This window comes from Oncorhynchus clarkii, chromosome 27 (assembly GCF_045791955.1).
Source record: "Oncorhynchus clarkii lewisi isolate Uvic-CL-2024 chromosome 27, UVic_Ocla_1.0, whole genome shotgun sequence".
NCBI classification, from domain to species: Eukaryota; Metazoa; Chordata; class Actinopteri; order Salmoniformes; family Salmonidae; genus Oncorhynchus; species Oncorhynchus clarkii.
Window position 1 is genome coordinate 45,374,645 of NC_092173.1, and position 19,231 is coordinate 45,393,875.

At 47.2% G+C, this 19,231-nt stretch overlaps 1 protein-coding gene across 2 annotated transcripts in view; it reads left to right on the forward strand.

Annotated features, from left to right (window-relative positions):
- LOC139386095 (fibronectin type III domain containing 3A) overlaps nt 1-19,231 on the forward strand; it is a 165,062-nt gene that overhangs the window by 97,923 nt on the left and 47,908 nt on the right. For both annotated transcript variants that reach the window (XM_071131517.1, XM_071131518.1), the window contains 7 exons: nt 1,986-2,044; nt 9,661-9,812; nt 10,081-10,140; nt 10,719-10,866; nt 11,076-11,254; nt 11,590-11,761; nt 13,796-13,882. In XM_071131517.1, coding sequence (XP_070987618.1) covers nt 1,986-2,044; nt 9,661-9,812; nt 10,081-10,140; nt 10,719-10,866; nt 11,076-11,254; nt 11,590-11,761; nt 13,796-13,882 — 857 coding nt within the window. The remainder of the gene's footprint in view (nt 1-1,985; nt 2,045-9,660; nt 9,813-10,080; nt 10,141-10,718; nt 10,867-11,075; nt 11,255-11,589; nt 11,762-13,795; nt 13,883-19,231) is intronic.

Genomic DNA, 19,231 nt, shown 5'->3' on the forward strand with positions numbered 1-19,231 from the left:
CAAGAAGAACACCATCCCAACCGTGAAGCACAGGGGTGGCAGCATCATGTTGTGAGGTGCTTTTCTGCAGGAGGGACTGGTTCACTTCACAAAATAGATGGCATCATGATGCAGGAAAATTATGTGGATATATGGAAGCAACATCTCAAGAAGACAGCCAGGAAGTTAAAGCTTGGTCGTAAATGGGTCTTCAAAATGAACAATGACCCCAAGCATACTTTCAAAGTTGTGGCAAAATGGCTTAAGGACAACAATGTCAAGGTATTGGAGTGGCCATCACAAAGCCCTGACCTCAATCCTATAGAACATTACACCAGCTCTGTCAGGAGGAATGGGCCAAAATTCACCCAACTTATTGTGGGAAGCTTGTGGAAGGCTACCTGAAACATTTGACCCAATTTAAACAATTGAAAGGCAATGCTACCAAATACTAATTTAGTGCATGTAAACTTCTGACCCACTGGGAATGTGATGAAATAAATAAAAAGCTGAAATAAATAATTCTCTCTACTTTTATTCTGACATTTCACACTGTAAAAATAAAGTGGTGATCCTAACTGAGCTAAGACGGGGAATTTTTACTCGGATTAAATGTCAGGAATTGTGAAAAACGGAGTTTACATACACCTTAGCCAAATATATTTAAACTTCTGACTTCAGCTGTAGGTGTTCCTTTTGTCCAGGTGGGAAAGGGCAGTGTAGAGTGCCATAGAGATTGCATTATCTGTGGATCTGTTGGGGCGGTATGCAAATTGGAGTGGGTCTAGAGTTTCTGGGATAATGGTGTTGATGTGAGCCATGACCAGCCTTTCAAAGCACTTAATAGCTACTGATGTGAGTGCTACGGGTCAGTAGTCATTTATGCAGGTTAGTGTTGTTGGGCACAGGGAATATGGTGGTCTGCTTGAAACATGTTGGTATTACAGACTCAGACAGGGAGAGATTGAAAATGTCAGTGAAGACACTTGCCAGTTTGTCAGCGCATGCTCGCAGTACACGTCCTGGTAATCCGTCTGGCCCTGCGTCCTTGAGAATGTTGACCTGTTTAAAGGTCTTACTCACATCGGCTACGGAGAGCGTGATCACAGTCGTCTGGAACAGCTGATGCTCTCATGCATGTTTCAGTGTTACTTGCCCTTTGTAGTCTCTAAAAGTTTGAAGCCACATCCGACGAGCGTCGGACCCGGCGTAGTACGATTCAATCATAGTCCTGTATTGACGCTTTGCCTGTTTGATGTCGGAGGGCAAAGCCAGATTTCTTACAAGCTTCCCGGATTAGCTTCCGTGCTTCTACACCTGCATTGTTTTCTGTTTGGGGTTTTAGGCTGGGTTTATGTACAGCACTTTGAGATATCAGCTGATGTATGAAGGGCTATGTAAATACATTTGATTTGATTTGATAGAGTCCTGCTCCTTGAGATTGGCAGCTCTACCCTTTAACTCAGTGTGGATGTTGCCTGTAAATCCATTGCTTTCTGGTTGAGGTATGTACGTACGGTCACTGTGGGGACAACATCATCGACGTACTTATTGTTGAAGCCAGTGACTGATGTGTGGTGTACTTCTCAATGCCATCGGAAGAATCCCGGAACCTATTCCAGTCTGTGCTCGCATAACAGTCCTGTAGCTTAGTGTCATTTTAATTATTTTAGTAGACTCTCTTATCCAGGGTGACTTTTATCTTTCATCTTAAGATGGCGAGGTGAGACAACCACATCACAGTCGTAGTGAAGTACATGTTTTCCCCTCAATAAAAAAGTTATCATCTTAGTCGGCGCTAGTGGGTAGTGACTCTGCTGTCCTTGCATCAAGGGGGAAGCTGGTCCCACCGTTGGGGTTCCAGGACAGAGAAGAGTTTTGACTGTACATGAATGGACCTGCCTGTTACCCTGGGATTAACATGTGTATGATGAATGTTTTTTTTTTTTTGTGCGTAAAAATTGCATAACTTAATATCGTAATTTCTTCTGTGTGTCTCCTTCTAGACATGGATAAAGAGGCTCAGCTCCTACAGGCCCTGTTGAACACTGTCAGTAAACCAGTGGTGAGTGTCTCTCTCTGTGTCTTGTCTTTCATATCATGGACTTTACATACCATAATATTTCATGCACAATGGCCGCAGATGTAATTGCAGGGTAGGGTGAAATTCTTCTGCTCGGAGCTCCGACAATGTAGGTCACAGAGAAGTGAATGAAACAATATTACAATAATAGTAATAATACTAAGTGAAATAATATAATACTGGGGGGTGGCAGGACAGGGGGGTTTTGGATGGGGGTTAGCTGACTGGGGGGTGGAAGGACAGGGGGGTAGCTGACTGAGGGGTGGCAGGACAGGGCGGTTAGCTGACTGGGGGTTAGCTGACTGGGGGGTGGAAGGACAGGGGGGTTAGCTGATTGGGGGTTAGCTGACTGGGGGGGTGGCAGGACAGGGGGTTAGCTGACTGGGGGGTGGCAGGACAGGGGGGGTTAGCTGATTGAGGGTTAGCTGATTGGGGGTTAGCTGATTGGGGGGTGGCAGCACAGGGGGTTAGCTGATTGGGGTTAGCTGATTGGGGGTTAGCTGATTGGGGGGTGGCAGGACAGGGGGGTTAGCTGATTGGGGGGTGTTGGATGGGGGGGTGTTGGATGGGGGTTAGCTGATTGGGGGGTGTTGGATGGGGGGTTAGCTGATTGGGGGGTGTTGGATGGGGGGTTAGCTGATTGGGGGGTTAGCTGATTGGGGGGTGGGGTAGGGTAGCTGACTGGGGGGTTTTGGATGGGTGGGGGTAGCTGACTGGGGGGTGTTGATGGGGGAGGTAGCTGACTGGGAGGGTAGCTGACTGGGGGGTGTTGGATGGGTGGGGGTAGCTGACAGGGGGGGGTGTTGGATGGGGGTTAGCTGACTGGGGGGTGGAAGGACAGGGGGGTAGCTGACTGAGGGGTGGCTGGACAGGGCGGTTAGCTGACTGGGGGTTAGCTGACTGGGGGGTGGCAGGACAGGGGGGTTAGCTGATTGGGGGTTAGCTGATTGGGGGTTAGCTGATTGGGGGTTAGCTGATTGGGGGTTAGCTGATTGGGGGTTAGCTGACTGGGGGGGTGGCAGGACAGGGGGTTAGCTGACTGAGGGTTAGCTGACTGGGGGGTGGCAGGACAGGGGGGTTAGCTGATTGGGGGTTAGCTGACTGGGGGGTGGAAGGACAGGGGGGTTAGCTGATTGGGGGTTAGCTGATTGGGGGTTAGCTGACTGGGGGGGTGGCAGGACAGGGGGTTAGCTGACTGGGGGGTGGCAGGACAGGGGGGGTTAGCTGATTGAGGGTTAGCTGATTGGGGGTTAGCTGATTGGGGGGTGGCAGCACAGGGGGTTAGCTGATTGGGGTTAGCTGATTGGGGGTTAGCTGATTGGGGGGTGGCAGGACAGGGGGGTTAGCTGATTGGGGGGTGTTGGATGGGGGGGTGTTGGATGGGGGTTAGCTGATTGGGGGGTGTTGGATGGGGGGTTAGCTGATTGGGGGGTTAGCTGATTGGGGGGTGGGGTAGGGTAGCTGACTGGGGGGTTTTGGATGGGTGGGGGTAGCTGACTGGGGGGTGTTGATGGGGGAGGTAGCTGACTGGGAGGGTAGCTGACTGGGGGGTGTTGGATGGGTGGGGGTAGCTGACAGGGGGGGGTGTTGGATGGGGGTTAGCTGACTGGGGGGTGGAAGGACAGGGGGGTAGCTGACTGAGGGGTGGCTGGACAGGGCGGTTAGCTGACTGGGGGTTAGCTGACTGGGGGGTGGCAGGACAGGGGGGTTAGCTGATTGGGGGTTAGCTGATTGGGGGTTAGCTGATTGGGGGTTAGCTGATTGGGGGTTAGCTGACTGGGGGGGTGGCAGGACAGGGGGTTAGCTGACTGAGGGTTAGCTGACTGGGGGGTGGCAGGACAGGGGGGTTAGCTGATTGGGGGTTAGCTGATTGGGGGTTAGCTGATTGGGGGGTGGCAGCACAGGGGGGTTAGCTGATTGTGGTTAGCTTATTGGGGGTTAGCTGATTGGGGGGTGGCAGGACAGGGGGGTTAGCTGATTGGGGGGTGTTGGATGGGGGTTAGCTGATTGGGGGGTGTTGGATGGGGGGTTAGCTGATTGGGGGGTGGGGTAGGGTAGCTGACTCGGGGGTTTTGGATGGGTGGGGGTAGCTGACTGGGGGATGTTGATTGGGGGAGGTAGCTGACTGGGAGGGTAGCTGACTGGGTGGGGGTAGCTGACTGGGGGGTGTTGGATGGGGGGGTGAGCTGACTGGGGGGTGTTGAATGGGGGGAGGGTAGCTGACTGGAGGGTGTTGATGGTAGGAGGTAGCTGACTGGGAGGGTATTGGATAGGGGGGTGTAGCTGACTGGGGGGTGTTGGATGGGGTTGGCTGACTGGGGGGGTTAGATAGGGGGGGTGGTTGGATAGAGGGGTTTGCTGACTGGGGGTGGTAGGATAAGGGGGGATTGCTGACTGGGGGTGGTAGGATGGGGGGTAGCTGACTGGGGGATTGGTAGGATATGGGGGGTAGCTGGCTGGGGGATTAGTAGGATATGGGGGGTAGCTGACTGGGGGGTTGGTAGGATATGGGGGGTTGCTGACTGGGGGGTTGGTAGGATGGGGGGGATTGCTGACTGGGGGTGGTAGGGTGGGGGGGCCGGGGTAGCTGAATGGGGGGTGGTTGCATGGAGGGGCAGGGGTACTTGTCTGGGCGGTGGTAGGTCAGGAAGGGGGCAGAGTTAGCTGACTGTGGGGTGGTAGGTCAGGAGAAGGGCAGGGGTAGCTGACTGCTACAGAACTACAGAACGGACCAGTTATTAGCTACAGAACTGAGGAGGTATGGAGGAGGTATTAGCTACAGAACGGAGGAGGTATTAGCTACAGAACGGAGGAGGTATTAGCTACAGAACGGAGGAGGTATTAGCTACAGAACGGAGGAGGTATGGAGGAGGTATTAGCTACAGAACAGAGGAGGTATTAGCTACAGAACGGAGGAGGTATTAGCTACAGAACGGAGGAGGTATTAGCTACAGAACGGAGGAGGTATTAGCTACAGAACGGAGGAGGTATTAGCTACAGAACGGAGGAGGTATTAGCTACAGAACGGAGGAGGTATTAGCTACAGAACAGAGGAGGTATTAGCTACAGAACGGAGGAGGTATGGAGGAGGTATTAGCTACAGAACAGAGGAGGTATTAGCAACAGAACGGAGGAGGTATTAGCTACAGAACGGAGGGGGTATTAGCTACAGAACGGAGGAGGTATTAGCTACAGAACAGAGGAGGTATTAGCTACAGAACGGAGGAGGTATTAGCTACAGAACGGAGGAGGTATTAGCTACAGAACGGAGGAGGTATTAGCTACAGAACAGAGGAGGTATGGAGGAGGTATTAGCTACAGAACAGAGGAGGTATGGAGGAGGTGTTGGCTACAGGACAGAGGAGGTGTTGGCTACAGGACACTACAGGACAGAGGAGGTGTTGGCTACAGGACAGAGGAGGTGTTGGCTACAGGACAGAGGAGGTGTTGGCTACAGGACAGAGGAGGTGTTGGCTACAGGACAGAGGAGGTGTTTGCTACAGGACAGAGGAGGTGTTTGCTACAGGACAGAGGAGTTGTTGGCTACAGGACAGCGGAGGTAATGCTATTGATGTCTGATCTGATGAGGACTTAACTGGTCTTTTTGTTGGATTACGAGTGGAGATTTTACCCTAATCATGTTGGAGTCAATGAGTAGGCCTAATGTCTTTCTGTTCTGAATCTGATTTATTTTAAGGTGCTGGAGCAGATCAAAGCTCTAATGAAGAACCACTTTTCCTTCCTTCGTACCATGCAGGATTAGTCTGGTGCAGTCACAGACTTGCATCCCAATTGGCACCCTATTCCCTATGTAGTGTACTACTTTTGACCAGATAGGGTGCCATTTGGGACGCAAGTCCAAGCCTTTGTTTAATAACCTGGCAAGCTCCAGCTGTTGGATGAGAACTGGAAATAGAATGTATTGAACCTTGTATGAGATGATTCTCGTCATCATGCCTGTCTCTGTCATCAATGTCTAATGTCAGACCCATGTAAAGTACCAAAACATTTGACAGAGAGATGGGGAGGTTTGGAGAGAGATGGGGGAGGTTTGGAGAGAGAGATGGGGGAGGTTTGGAGAGAGAGATGGGGGAGGTTTGGAGAGAGAGATGGGGGAGGTTTGGAGAGAGAGATGGGGGAGGTTTGGAGAGAGATATGGGGGAGGTTTGGAGAGAGAGATGGGGGAGGTTTGGAGATGGAGAGAGTGAGGGGGAGGTTTGGAGATGGAGAGAGTGAGGGGGAGGTTTGGAGATGGAGAGAGTGAGGGGGAGGTTTGGAGATGGAGAGAGTGAGGGGGAGGTTTGGAGATGGAGAGAGTGAGGGGGAGGTTTGGAGAGAGTGAGGGGGAGGTTTGGAGATGGAGAGAGTGAGGGGGAGGTTTGGAGATGGAGAGAGAGAGTGAGGGGGAGGTTTGGAGATGGAGAGAGATGGGGGAGGTTTGGAGATGGAGAGAGGTGGGGGAGGTTTGGAGATGGAGAGAGATGGGGGAGGTTTGGAGATGGAGAGAGATGGGGGAGGTTTGGAGATGGAGAGAGTGAGGGGGAGGTTTGGAGATGGAGAGAGTGAGGGGGAGGTTTGGAGATGGAGAGAGATGGGGGAGGTTTGGAGATGGAGAGAGATGGGGGAGGTTTGGAGGGAGAGGTGGGGGAGGTTTGGAGGGAGAGGTGGGGGAGGTTTGGAGAGAGAGATGGGGGAGGTTTGGAGAGAGAGATGGGGAAGGTTTAGAGATGGAGAGAGAGATGGGGAAGGTTTAGAGATGGAGAGAGAGATGGGGAGGTTTAGAGATGGAGAGAGAGATGGGGAGGTTTAGAGATGGAGAGAGAGGATGAAGGGGGGGGTAGTATTCTCCTCCTGTGAGACATACTGGCCCCAGCTCAGTGGGTAGACACTACACAGACAGAGGTGAGGTGGAGGACAGACAGACAGACAGGGGTTGATTGCGTTCTTCCATGTAGTGAACTGTTCCGGACTTCCTGTCAGTATATGATACCGGCCCTACTATCTCTACCGGCCCTACTATCTCTACCTGCCCTACTATCTCTACTAGCCCTACTATCTATCTATTTCTACCTGCCCTACTAGCCCTACTTTCTCTACTAGCCCTACTATCTCTACTAGCCCTACTATCTCTACTAGCCCTACTATCTATCTATCTCTATTAGCCCTACTAGCTCTACTTGCCCTACTATCTCTACCTGCCCTACTATCTCTACTAGCCCTACTATCTCTACCTGGCCTACTAGCCCTACTATCTCTACTAGCCCTACTAGCCCTACTATCTCTACTAGCCCTACTATCTCTACTAGCCCTACTATCTCTACTAGCCCTTCTATCTCTACCGGCCCTACTATCTCTTACTAACCTGACTATCTATCTATCTCTACTAGCCCTACTATCTCTACTAGCCCTACTATCTCTACCTGCCCTACTATCTCTACTATCTCTACTAGCCCTACTATCTCTACTAGCCCTACTATCTATCTATCTCTACCTGCCCTACTAGCCCTACTATCTCTACTAGCTCTACTATCTCTACTAGCCCTTCTATCTACCGCTACCTGCCCTACTAGCCCTACTATCTATCTATCTCTACTAGCCCTACTATCTCTACTAGCCCTACTATCTCTACTAGCCCTACTATCTTTACCTGCCCTACTAGCCCTACTATCTCTACTAGCCCTACTATCTCTACTAGCCCTACTATCTCTGCTAGCCCTACTAGCCCTACTATCTCTACTAGCCCTACTATCTCTACTAGCCCTACTATCTATCTATCTCTACTAGCCCTACTATCTCTACTAGCCCTACTATCTCTACTAGCCCTACTATCTCTACCTGCCCTACTAGCCCTACTATCTCTACCGGCCCTACTATCTCTACTGGCCCTACTATCTCTACCGTTCCTACTATCTCTACTGGCCCTACTATCTCTACTAGCCCTACTATCTCTACTAGCCCTACTAGCCCTACTATCTCTACTAGCCCTACTATCTATCTATCTATCTCTACTAGCCTGACTATCTCTACTAGCCCTACTATCTCTACTAGCCCTACTATCTATCTATCTCTACTAGCCCTACTATCTCTACTAGCCCTACTATCTCTACTAGCTCTACTATCTCTACTAGCCCTACTATCTATCTATCTCTACTAGCCCTACTATCTCTACTAGCCCTACTATCTCTACTAGCCCTACTATCTCTACTAGCCCTACTATCTCTACTAGCCCTACTATCTCTACTAGCCCTACTATCTATCTATCTCGCGGCAGGGTAGCCTAGTGGTTAGAGCGTTGGACTAGTAACCGGAAGGTTGCGAGTTCAAACCCCCGAGCTGACAAGGTACAAATCTGTCGTTCTGCCCCTGAACAGGCAGTTAACCCACTGTTCCCAGGCCGTCATTGAAAATAAGAATTTGTTCTTAACTGACTTGCCTGGTTAAATAAAAGGTAAAATAAAAAAAAATAAAAAAAAAATCTCTACCGGCCCTACTATCTCTTACTAGCCTGACTATCTATCTATCTCTACTAGCCCTACTATCTCTACTAGCCCTACTATCTCTACTAGCCCTACTATCTCTACTAGCCCTACTATCTCTGCTAGCCCTACTAGCCCTACTATCTCTACTAGCCCTACTATCTCTACTAGCCCTACTATCTATCTATCTCTACTAGCCCTACTATCTCTACTAGCCCTACTATCTCTACTAGCCCTACTATCTCTACCTGCCCTACTAGCCCTACTATCTCTACCGGCCCTACTATCTCTACTGGCCCTACTATCTCTACCGTTCCTACTATCTCTACTGGCCCTACTATCTCTACTAGCCCTACTATCTCTACTAGCCCTACTAGCCCTACTATCTCTACTAGCCCTACTATCTATCTATCTATCTCTACTAGCCTGACTATCTCTACTAGCCCTACTATCTCTACTAGCCCTACTATCTATCTATCTCTACTAGCCCTACTATCTCTACTAGCCCTACTATCTCTACTAGCCCTACTATCTCTACTAGCCCTACTATCTATCTATCTCTACTAGCCCTACTATCTCTACTAGCCCTACTATCTCTACTAGCCCTACTATCTCTACTAGCCCTACTATCTCTACTAGCCCTACTATCTCTACTAGCCCTACTATCTCTACTAGCCCTACTATCTATCTATCTATCTCTACCGGCCCTACTATCTCTTACTAGCCTGACTATCTATCTATCTCTACCGGCCCTACTATCTCTACTAGCCCTACTATCTATCTATCTCTACTAGCCCTACTATCTCTACTAGCCCTACTATCTCTACTAGCCCTACTATCTCTACTAGCCCTACTATCTCTACTAGCCCTACTATCTCTACTTTGTACTCCCTGACGAAGGCTATGCAGAAAATATTGAAGATGTTTTGCCGTTGGTTGCTGCTGTGGATTTGCTCTGTAAAGGAGTTTAATGCATTAGACTTTCACCCTTCCCTTTTGTTTAGTCAGTTTGCTGAGAATCTGGTCGTTTTTCTTCTGAAGGACACTAATTAGTAGTGAGCAACAGATACATATTTCTCTAATCCTGAACCTCGGCTGATTCCGTCTTGTGTAACCCTCCAGGTGACAGACATCCAGGCCAAAGGGGCAGTGTTGAGCTGGGTGGCCCCCAGCAGGGCAGAGGGAGAGGGGGTCAGCCCCTCCCTGGAGCCTCTCAGTTACGATGTGTCCATCTCCTACAGCGGCAAGGACGGGAAGTACACCAGCATGTACAGGTAGGGATGCCGTGTGTGTTTGTGTGCTGGTTTGCACGTCATCCTCAGCATGTACAGGTAGGGATGCCGTGTGTGTTTGTGTGCTGGTTTGCACGTCATCCTCAGCATGTACAGGTAGGGATGCCGTGTGTGTTTGTGTGCTGGTTTGCGCGTCATCCTTGGCTATCCTGCATGCCAATGGACTGTCGTTCCCTACTGAAATGATGTGGTACTAAATGTCTCCCCTGTTTCCTCTGATGGGGGTTTTCTCTCTCCTCTCCTGTACCAGTGGTGAACAACTAAGTGTAACTTTAGAAGACCTGAGGCCAGCAACAGACTACCACGTCAGGTTGGTACAACTACTGTTCAGGGCCCCTCTGTGTGCTGTGATCAGTCATACAGCCGTCTGTCTGTCTGTGCTCTAATCAACCGTACAGCTGTCTGTCTGTGTGCTCTAATCGACCGTACAGCTGTCTGTCTGTGTGCGCTAATCAACCGTACAGCTGTCTCTGTCTGTGCTCTAATCAACCATACAGCTGTCTGTCTGTGTGCTCTAATCAACCGTACAGCTGTCTGTCTGTGTGCTCTAATCGACCGTACAGCTGTCTCTCTGTGTGCTCTAATCAACCGTACAGCTGTCTGTCTGTGTGCTCTAATCAACCGTACAGCTGTCTGTCTGTCTGTGCTCTAATCAACTGTACAGCTGTCTGTCTGTGTGCTCTAATCAACCGTACAGCTGTCTGTCTGTGTGCTCTAATCAACCGTACAGCTGTCTGTCTGTGTGCTCTAATCAACCATACAGCTGTCTGTCTGTCTGTGTGCTCTAATCAACCGTACAGCTGTCTGTCTGTGTGCTCTAATCAACCGTACAGCTGTCTGTCCATAATGTCTCTTGTCAAAAGTAGTGCACTCTGTCTCTCTCTCCAGGGTCCTGGCCGTGTGTTCAGGGCAGTGTTTACGCGGCAGTCCGTCGGAGGCAGTAGCCTTCACCACCCGGAGCTGCGAACCAGACCCCCCCTGTCCCCCCAGAAAGGCCAGTGGCTCCAAGAGCAGCACCCTCGTCCTCCAGTGGAAGGTACTGTACCTTTTTGTAGAGCCTATTCATGCTTTTGTAAAAACAATATGCTGTAACTGTTGTGGGGTTCAACAGCACAGTGGATGCTGTACTATGTCAGATTTCTGTTAGTGTGTGTGTGTGTGTGTGTGTGTGTGTGTGTGTGTACCACTGGGCCTGGAATGAATGGGATGTTAATTGAGAGTAATCAAGATGTCGTGCTTCCACAGGCCCCGTGTGACAACGGCTCCAAAATCCAGAACTACACGCTCCAGTGGGACGAGGGGAAGGGGACCGGGGGTTATGAGCAGTGTTACTATGGACCTCAGAAGCAGTATCGAGTCACCAAGCTCTCTCCAGCTTCAAGATACTCCTTCCGCCTCGCAGCCAAAAACGACATGGGTATAAGGTACGTGGCTAACTCAACGCTATTTTCTCCTGGACACAGTGATGACGGGCCACGTACTGTCTCTACGGGCCACGTACTGTCTCTACGGGTCAAATAGTGTCTCTACGGGCCAAGTACTGTCTCCTCCTTCCTGTCCTCTCTCCTCCACTCTCTCTCCCTCTCTCTCTCCTCTTCTTCTCTCTCTCCTTCTCTCTCTCCCTCTCTCTCCCTCTCTCTCCCTCTCTCTCCTTCTCTCTCTCCTTCTCGCTCTCCTTCTCTCTCTCCTTCTCTCCCCTCTCTCCAAACAACTCTCATCCCCCTCTTTTGTCTTTTGGGTTTTCTTTCCTCTCTGTTAGTGAGTTCTCTGAGACAGTGGACCTGTATACCTCGTGCAGCGTACCCTCCCCGCCCCTCCCTCCAGAGCTGGTGAAGGCAGGGGTGACCTGGTTGTGTCTGACCTGGCAGAGACCCTCCACTTCCCCCAAGGAGGACGATATCTTCTACAGCCTGGAGATGGATGAGGACGAGGTACGGATCATTCATGACATTACATACTGATGAAGACAGGGTACGGGTCAGTCATGACATTACATACTGATGAGGATGTGGTACGGGTCAGTCATGTCCTCATCAGTATGTAATGTCGAGGTACGGGTCAGTCAGTCATGACATTACATACTGATGAAGACAGAGTACGGGTCAGTCATGACATTACATACTGATGAGGATGGGGTACGAGTCAGTCAGTCATGACATTACATACTGATGAGGACGAGGTACGGGTCAGTCATGACATTACATACTGATGAGGACGAGGTACGGGTCAGTCAGTCATGACATTACATACTGATGAGGACGAGCTACGTGTCAGTCATGACATTACATACTGATGAGGACGAGGTACGGGTCAGTCATATGACATTACATACTGATGAGGACGAGGTACGGATCAGTCATGACATTACATACTGATGAGGATGGGGTACGGGTCAGTCAGTCATGACATTACATACTGATGAGGACGAGGTAAGGGTCAGTCAGTCATGACATTACATACTGATGAGGATGGGGTACGGGTCAGTCAGTCATGGCATTACATACTGATGAGGACGAGGTACGGGTCAGTCATGACATTACATACTGATGAGGACGAGGTACGGGTCAGTCAGTCATGACATTACATACTGATGAGGACGAGGTACGGATCAGTCATGACATTACATACTGATGAGGATGGGGTACGGGTCAGTCAGTCATGACATTACATACTGATGAGGACGAGGTACGGATCAGTCATGACATTACATACTGATGAGGACGAGGTACGGGTCAGTCAGTCATGACATTACATACTGATCAGGACGAGGTACGGGTCAGTCATGACATTACATACTGATGAGGACGAGGTACGGGTCAGTCAGTCATATGACATTACATACTGATGAGGACGAGGTACGGGTCAGTCAGTCATGACATTACATACTGATGAGGACGAGGTACGGATCAGTCATGACATTACATACTGATGAGGATGTGGTACGGGTCAGTCAGTCATGACATTACATACTGATGAGGACGAGCTACGGGTCAGTCATGACATTACATACTGATGAGGACAAGGTACGTGTCAGTCATGACATTACATACTGATGAGGATGTGGTACGGGTCAGTCAGTCATGACATTACATACTGATGAGGACGAGGTACGGGTCAGTCATGACATTACATACTGATGAGGACGAGGTATGGGTCAGTCATGACATTACATACTGATGAGGATGGGGTACTGGTCAGTCAGTCATGACATTACATACTGATGAGGACGAGGTACGGATCAGTCATGACATTACATACTGATGAGGATGGGGTACTGGTCAGTCAGTCATGACATTACATACTGATGAGGACGAGGTACGGGTCAGTCATGACATTACATACTGATGAGGTATGGGTCAGTCATGACATTACATACTGATGAGGATGTGGTACGGGTCAGTCAGTCATGACATTACATACTGATGAGGACGAGGTACGGGTCAGTCAGTCATGACATTACATACTGATGAGGACGAGGTACGGGTCAGTCAGTCATGACATTACATACTGATGAGGACGAGGTACGGGTCAGTCATGACATTACATACTGATGAAGACGGGGTACGGATCAGTCATGACATTACATACTGATGAGGACGAGGTACGGGTCAGTCAGTCATGACATTACATACTGATGAGGACGAGGTACGGGTCAGTCATGACATTACATACTGATGAGGACGAGGTACGGCTCAGTCAGTCATGACATTACATACTGATGAAGACGGGGTACGGATCAGTCATGACATTACATACTGATGAGGACGAGCTACGGGTCAGTCAGTCAGTCATATGACATCAGCTAACATTACTCTAAACCTTGAAGCTGTACTGCCATAAAGAGACATGGCTTGAATTCTATTCTTGTCCCTTTAAATGTTTCTGCGTGTATCAGACAGTGTTTGTATTTTAAGATGGACTTGCTTTTTGCTCAACTGGTCTTTGTCCCCCCTCATTCTCCCCAGGGTTATGGCTTCCAACCCAGCTATGATGGTGATGAGCTATCCTGCACTGTCAAGAACCTGCACAGGAGCACCAAGTACAAGTTCAGGGTAAGTCACTCTGGGGCCAGCCGGACTATAGAGTCGTACAACTAGTACAGTCTATAGAGTTATTCAACTAGTACAGTCTATAGAGTCATACAACTAGTACAGTCTATAGAGTTATTCAACTAGTACAGTCTATAGAGTCATACAACTAGTACAGTCTATAGAGTCATACAACTAGTACAGTCTATAGAGTTATTCAACTAGTACAGTCTATAGAGTCATACAACTAGTACAGTCTATAGAGTCATTCAACTAGTACAGTCTATAGAGTCATACAACTAGTACAGTCTATAGAGTCATACAACTAGTACAGTCTATAGAGTCATACAACTAGTGCAGTCTATAGTCATTCAACTAGTACAGTCTATAGAGTCGTACAACTAGTACAGTCTATAGAGTCGTACAACTAGTACATTCTATAGAGTCATACAACTAGTACAGTCTATAGAGTCATACAACTAGTACAGTCTATAGAGTCATACAACTAGTACAGTCTATAGAGTCATACAACTAGTACAGTCTATAGAGTCATACAACTGATAGTCTATAGAGTCATACAACTAGTACAGTCTATAGTTATTCAACTAGTACAGTCTATAGAGTCATACAACTAGTACAGTCTATAGTCATACAACTAGTACAGTCTATAGAGTCATACAACTAGTACATTCTATAGTTATTCAACTAGTACAGTCTATAGAGTCATACAACTAGTACAGTCTATAGTCATACAACTAGTACAGTCTATATAGTCGTACAACTAGTACATTCTATAGTTATTCAACTAGTACAGTCTATAGAGTCATTCAACTAGTACAGTCTATAGAGTCAGTATATAGAGTCATACAACTGATAGTCTATAGAGTCATTCAACTAGTACAGTCTATAGAGTCATACAACTAGTACAGTCTATAGAGTCATACAACTAGTACAGTCTATAGAGTCATACAACTAGTACAGTCTATAGAGTCATTCAACTAGTACAGTCTATAGTTATTCAACTAGTACAGTCTATAGAGTCATACAACTAGTACAGTCTATAGTCATACAACTAGTACAGTCTATAGTTATTCAACTAGTACAGTCTATAGAGTCATTCAACTAGTACAGTCTATAGTCATACAACTAGTACAGTCTATAGAGTCATACGACTAGTACAGTCTATAGAGTCATACGACTAGTACAGTCTATAGTTATTCAACTAGTACAGTCTATAGAGTCATTCAACTAGTACAGTCTATAGTCATACAACTAGTACAGTCTATAGAGTCGTACAACTAGTACATTCTATAGTTATTCAACTAGTACAGTCTATAGAGTCAGTATATAGAGTCATACAACTGATAGTCTATAGAGTCATTCAACTCGTACAGTCTATAGAGTCAGTATATAGTCATACAACTGATAGTCTATAGAGTCATTCAACTAGTACAGTCTATAGAGTCATTCAACTCGTACAGTCTATAGAGTCATACAACTAGTACAGTCTATAGAGTCGTACAACTAGTACATTCTATAGTTATTCAACTAGTACAGTCTATAGAGTCATTCAACTAGTACAGTCTATAGAGTCATTCAACTAGTACAGTCTATAGAGTCATACAACTAGTACAGTCTATAGAGTCAGTATATAGAGTCATACAACTGATAGTATATAGAGTCATTCAACTAGTACAGTCTATAGAGTCAGTATATAGAGTCATACAACTGATAGTCTATAGAGTCATGCAACTAGTACAACTAGTACAGTCTATAGAGTCATTCAACTAGTACAGTCTATAGAGTCATTCAACTAGTACAGTCTATAGAGTCATTCAACTAGTACAGTCTATAGAGTCATACAACTAGTACAGTCTATAGAGTCATACAACTAGTACAGTCTATAGAGTCAGTCTATAGAGTCATACAACTAGTACAGTCTATAGAGTCATACAACTAGTACAGTCTATAGAGTCATACAACTAGTACAGTATATAGTCATTCAACTAGTACAGTCTATAGAGTCAGTCTATAGAGTCATTCAACTAGTACAGTCTATAGAGTCATACAACTAGTACAGTCTATAGAGTCAGTATATAGAGTCATACAACTGATAGTCTATACAGTCATGCAACTAGTACAACTAGTACAGTCTATAGAGTCATTCAACTAGTACAGTCTATAGAGTCATACAACTAGTACAGTCTATAGAGTCAGTATATAGAGCCATACAACTGATAGTCTATAGAGTCAGTCTATAGAGTCATTCAACTAGTACAGTCTATAGAGTCATTCAACTAGTACAGTCTATAGAGTCAGTATATAGAGTCATACAACTGATAGTCTATAGAGTCATACAACTGATAGTCTATAGAGTCAGTCTATAGAGTCATTCAACTAGTACAGTCTATAGAGTCATACAACTAGTACAGTCTATAGAGTCAGTATATAGAGCCATACAACTGATAGTCTATAGAGTCAGTCTATAGAGTCATTCAACTAGTACAGTCTATAGAGTCATTCAACTAGTACAGTCTATAGAGTTATACAACTAGTACAGTCTATAGAGTCAGTATATAGAGCCATACAACTGATAGTCTATAGAGTCATTCAACTAGTACAGTCTATAGAGTTATACAACTAGTACAGTCTATACAGTTATACAACTAGTACAGTATATAGTCATTCAACTAGTACAGTCTATAGAGTCAGTCTATAGAGTCATTCAACTAGTACAGTCTATAGAGTCAGTATATAGAGTCATACAACTGATAGTCTATAGAGTCATACAACTAGTACAGTCTATAGAGTCAGTATATAGAGTCATTCAACTAGTACAGTCTATGGCGTCATACTGAGAGCGAGATAGAAAGACAGAAGTGAGTGAGGGTAAGAGGAGAGAGACGGAGAGAAACAGGGGTGAAGACGCCGAGACAGAGGAACCAAAGAGAGAGAGAGAGAAGTAGAGCCCACGTGGTGTGTCTGATCACTGCTGTTTGATCTTCAGGGTTAATTAGACTACGGATCAATGTCTTCCTGTCTCGGGGAGGAGGAGGGGAAGTGGGTATGACGAGGAGAGGAGGGCGATTGGCACACAGCGGTCTATGACTCATATGACTGCAGGGATCTAATGGTATTAGTCTCCCCTCCCACGTTCCCCAAATGGCACCCTATTCCCTATATAGTGCACTAATATTGGTCAGAGCCCTATGGGCCTTGGTCTAAAGTAGTGCACTATTTAAGGGAAATGGTTCCATTTGGGACAGATGCTGACTCTCAGGGTAACAGGAGCTGTCCTGTCCACAATCCCACACACCGGTAGGCCAATCAGTGGCTAATTAGGTAAGCATTGTGGGAAATGGTAAACTGGCCTTTATTGTGAACTCGGACTGGAAGTTGTCAAGCAGCCCATTTTGGAGCTGAGCACATGTTTTCTCACGACGCAGAGGGGGTTGTTGTAAGTCTAGTTAAAATCATCATGGTCAAATACAGGCTGAATTGAATCACTTTTCAGCACACCTTCCCTCCCTCCCTCTGTCTCTCTGCCCCCCAACATTCTCTCTTTTTTCTCTCTGTCCATTCAGTTCAAAGGGCTTCATTGGCATGGGAAACTTGTTTTCATTTCCAATTCAATTGAAATGAACAAAAGTGAGAAGTCACAAAACAAACATCACCAAAAAACATTTGGCAGGAAGTTAGGAAGTGTAGGTCATACATTTGGCAGGAAGTTAGGAAGTGTAGGTCATACATTTGGCAGGAAGTTAGGAAGTGTAGGTCATACATTTGGCAGGAAGTTAGGAAGTGTAGGTCATACATTTGGCAGGAAGTTAGGAAGTGTAGGTCATACATTTGGCAGGAAGTTAGGAAGTGTAGGTCATACATTTGGCAGGAAGTTAGGAAGTGCAGGTCATATATTTGGCAGGAAGTTAGGAAGTGCAGGTCATATATTTGGCAGGAAGTTAAGAAGTGCGGGTCATATATTTGGCAGGAAGTTAGGAAGTGCATTTCAGTTTCCACCTCATTTTGTGGGCAGACCTGGCTCTCGAGAGAAGACAATCTATGGCAGCCTCTCTCCATAGCAAGGCTATGCTCACGGAGTCTGTACAAGGATTTACTTAATTTTGGTTCAGTCACAGTGGTCAGGTATTCTGCCACCGTGTACTCTCTGTTTAGGGCCAGATATCTTTAGCTTTTCTAGGTGGAGGTGGCAACCAGCTCTTTAGCGTTGCTAGGTGGAGGTGGCAACCAGCTCTTTAGCTTTGCTAGGTGGAGGTGGCAACCAGCTCTTTAGCGTTGCTAGGTGGAGGTGGCAACCAGCTCTTTAGCGTTGCTAGGTGGAGGTGGCAACCAGCTCTTTAGCATTGCTAGGTGGAGGTGGCAACCAGCTCTTTAGCATTGCTAGGTGGAGGTGGCAACCAGCTCTTTAGCGTTGCTAGGTGGAGGTGGCAACCAGCTCTTTAGCGTTGCTAGGTGGAGGTGGCAACCAGCTCTTTAGCGTTGCTAGGTGGAGGTGGCAACCAGCTCTTTAGCGTTGCTAGGTGGAGGTGGCAACCAGCTCTTTAGCGTTGCTAGGTGGAGGTGGCAACCAGATCTTTAGCTTTGCAAGGTGGAGGTGGCAACCAGCTCTTTAGCGTTGCTAGGTGGAGGTGGCAACCAGATCTTTAGCTTTGCTAGGTGGAGGTGGCAACCAGCTCTTTAGCGTTGCTAGGTGGAGGTGGCAACCAGCTCTTTAGCGTTGCTAGGTGGAGGTGGCAACCAGCTCTTTAGCGTTGCTAGGTGGAGGTGGCAACCAGCTCTTTAGCGTTGCTAGGTGGAGGTGGCAACCAGCTCTTTAGCGTTGCTAGGTGGAGGTGGCAACCAGCTCTTTAGCGTTGCTAGGTGGAGGTGGCAACCAGCTCTTTAGCTTTGCTAGGTGGTGGTGGCAACCAGCTCTTTAGCGTTACTAGGTGGAGGTAGCAACCAGATCTTTAGCTTTGCTAGGTGGCAATAGCAGTCACATCTTTAGTGTTGCTAAGTGGCGGGAAGTGGCCGTTTTAGCCGGTAGTGTATTGGGGTGATCAGGCCTTGGTTCTAAGTATTGGGGAATCTGTCAGAGCTGCAGGTAATGTTGTAGTTTAACAATAGCCAATTTGAATTTATGGTCTGTATGTTTTATCATTTAATTTAGGATACCATCAACACCCCACACCTTTTTGGGTTGGAGGGTTTGTATTTTATCCTATGTTTCATTCAATGTAATTAGAGAATCCACTGGCTTCTGGTAGTCTTTAATAGTTGATTCTAAGATTTGTTTTTGATCATGTATTTTTGCCCTGTTTGTACTTTTGTTATAGAGTCGAGAAGATTTGAAGTGGTTTATCTGTACCTGCTACT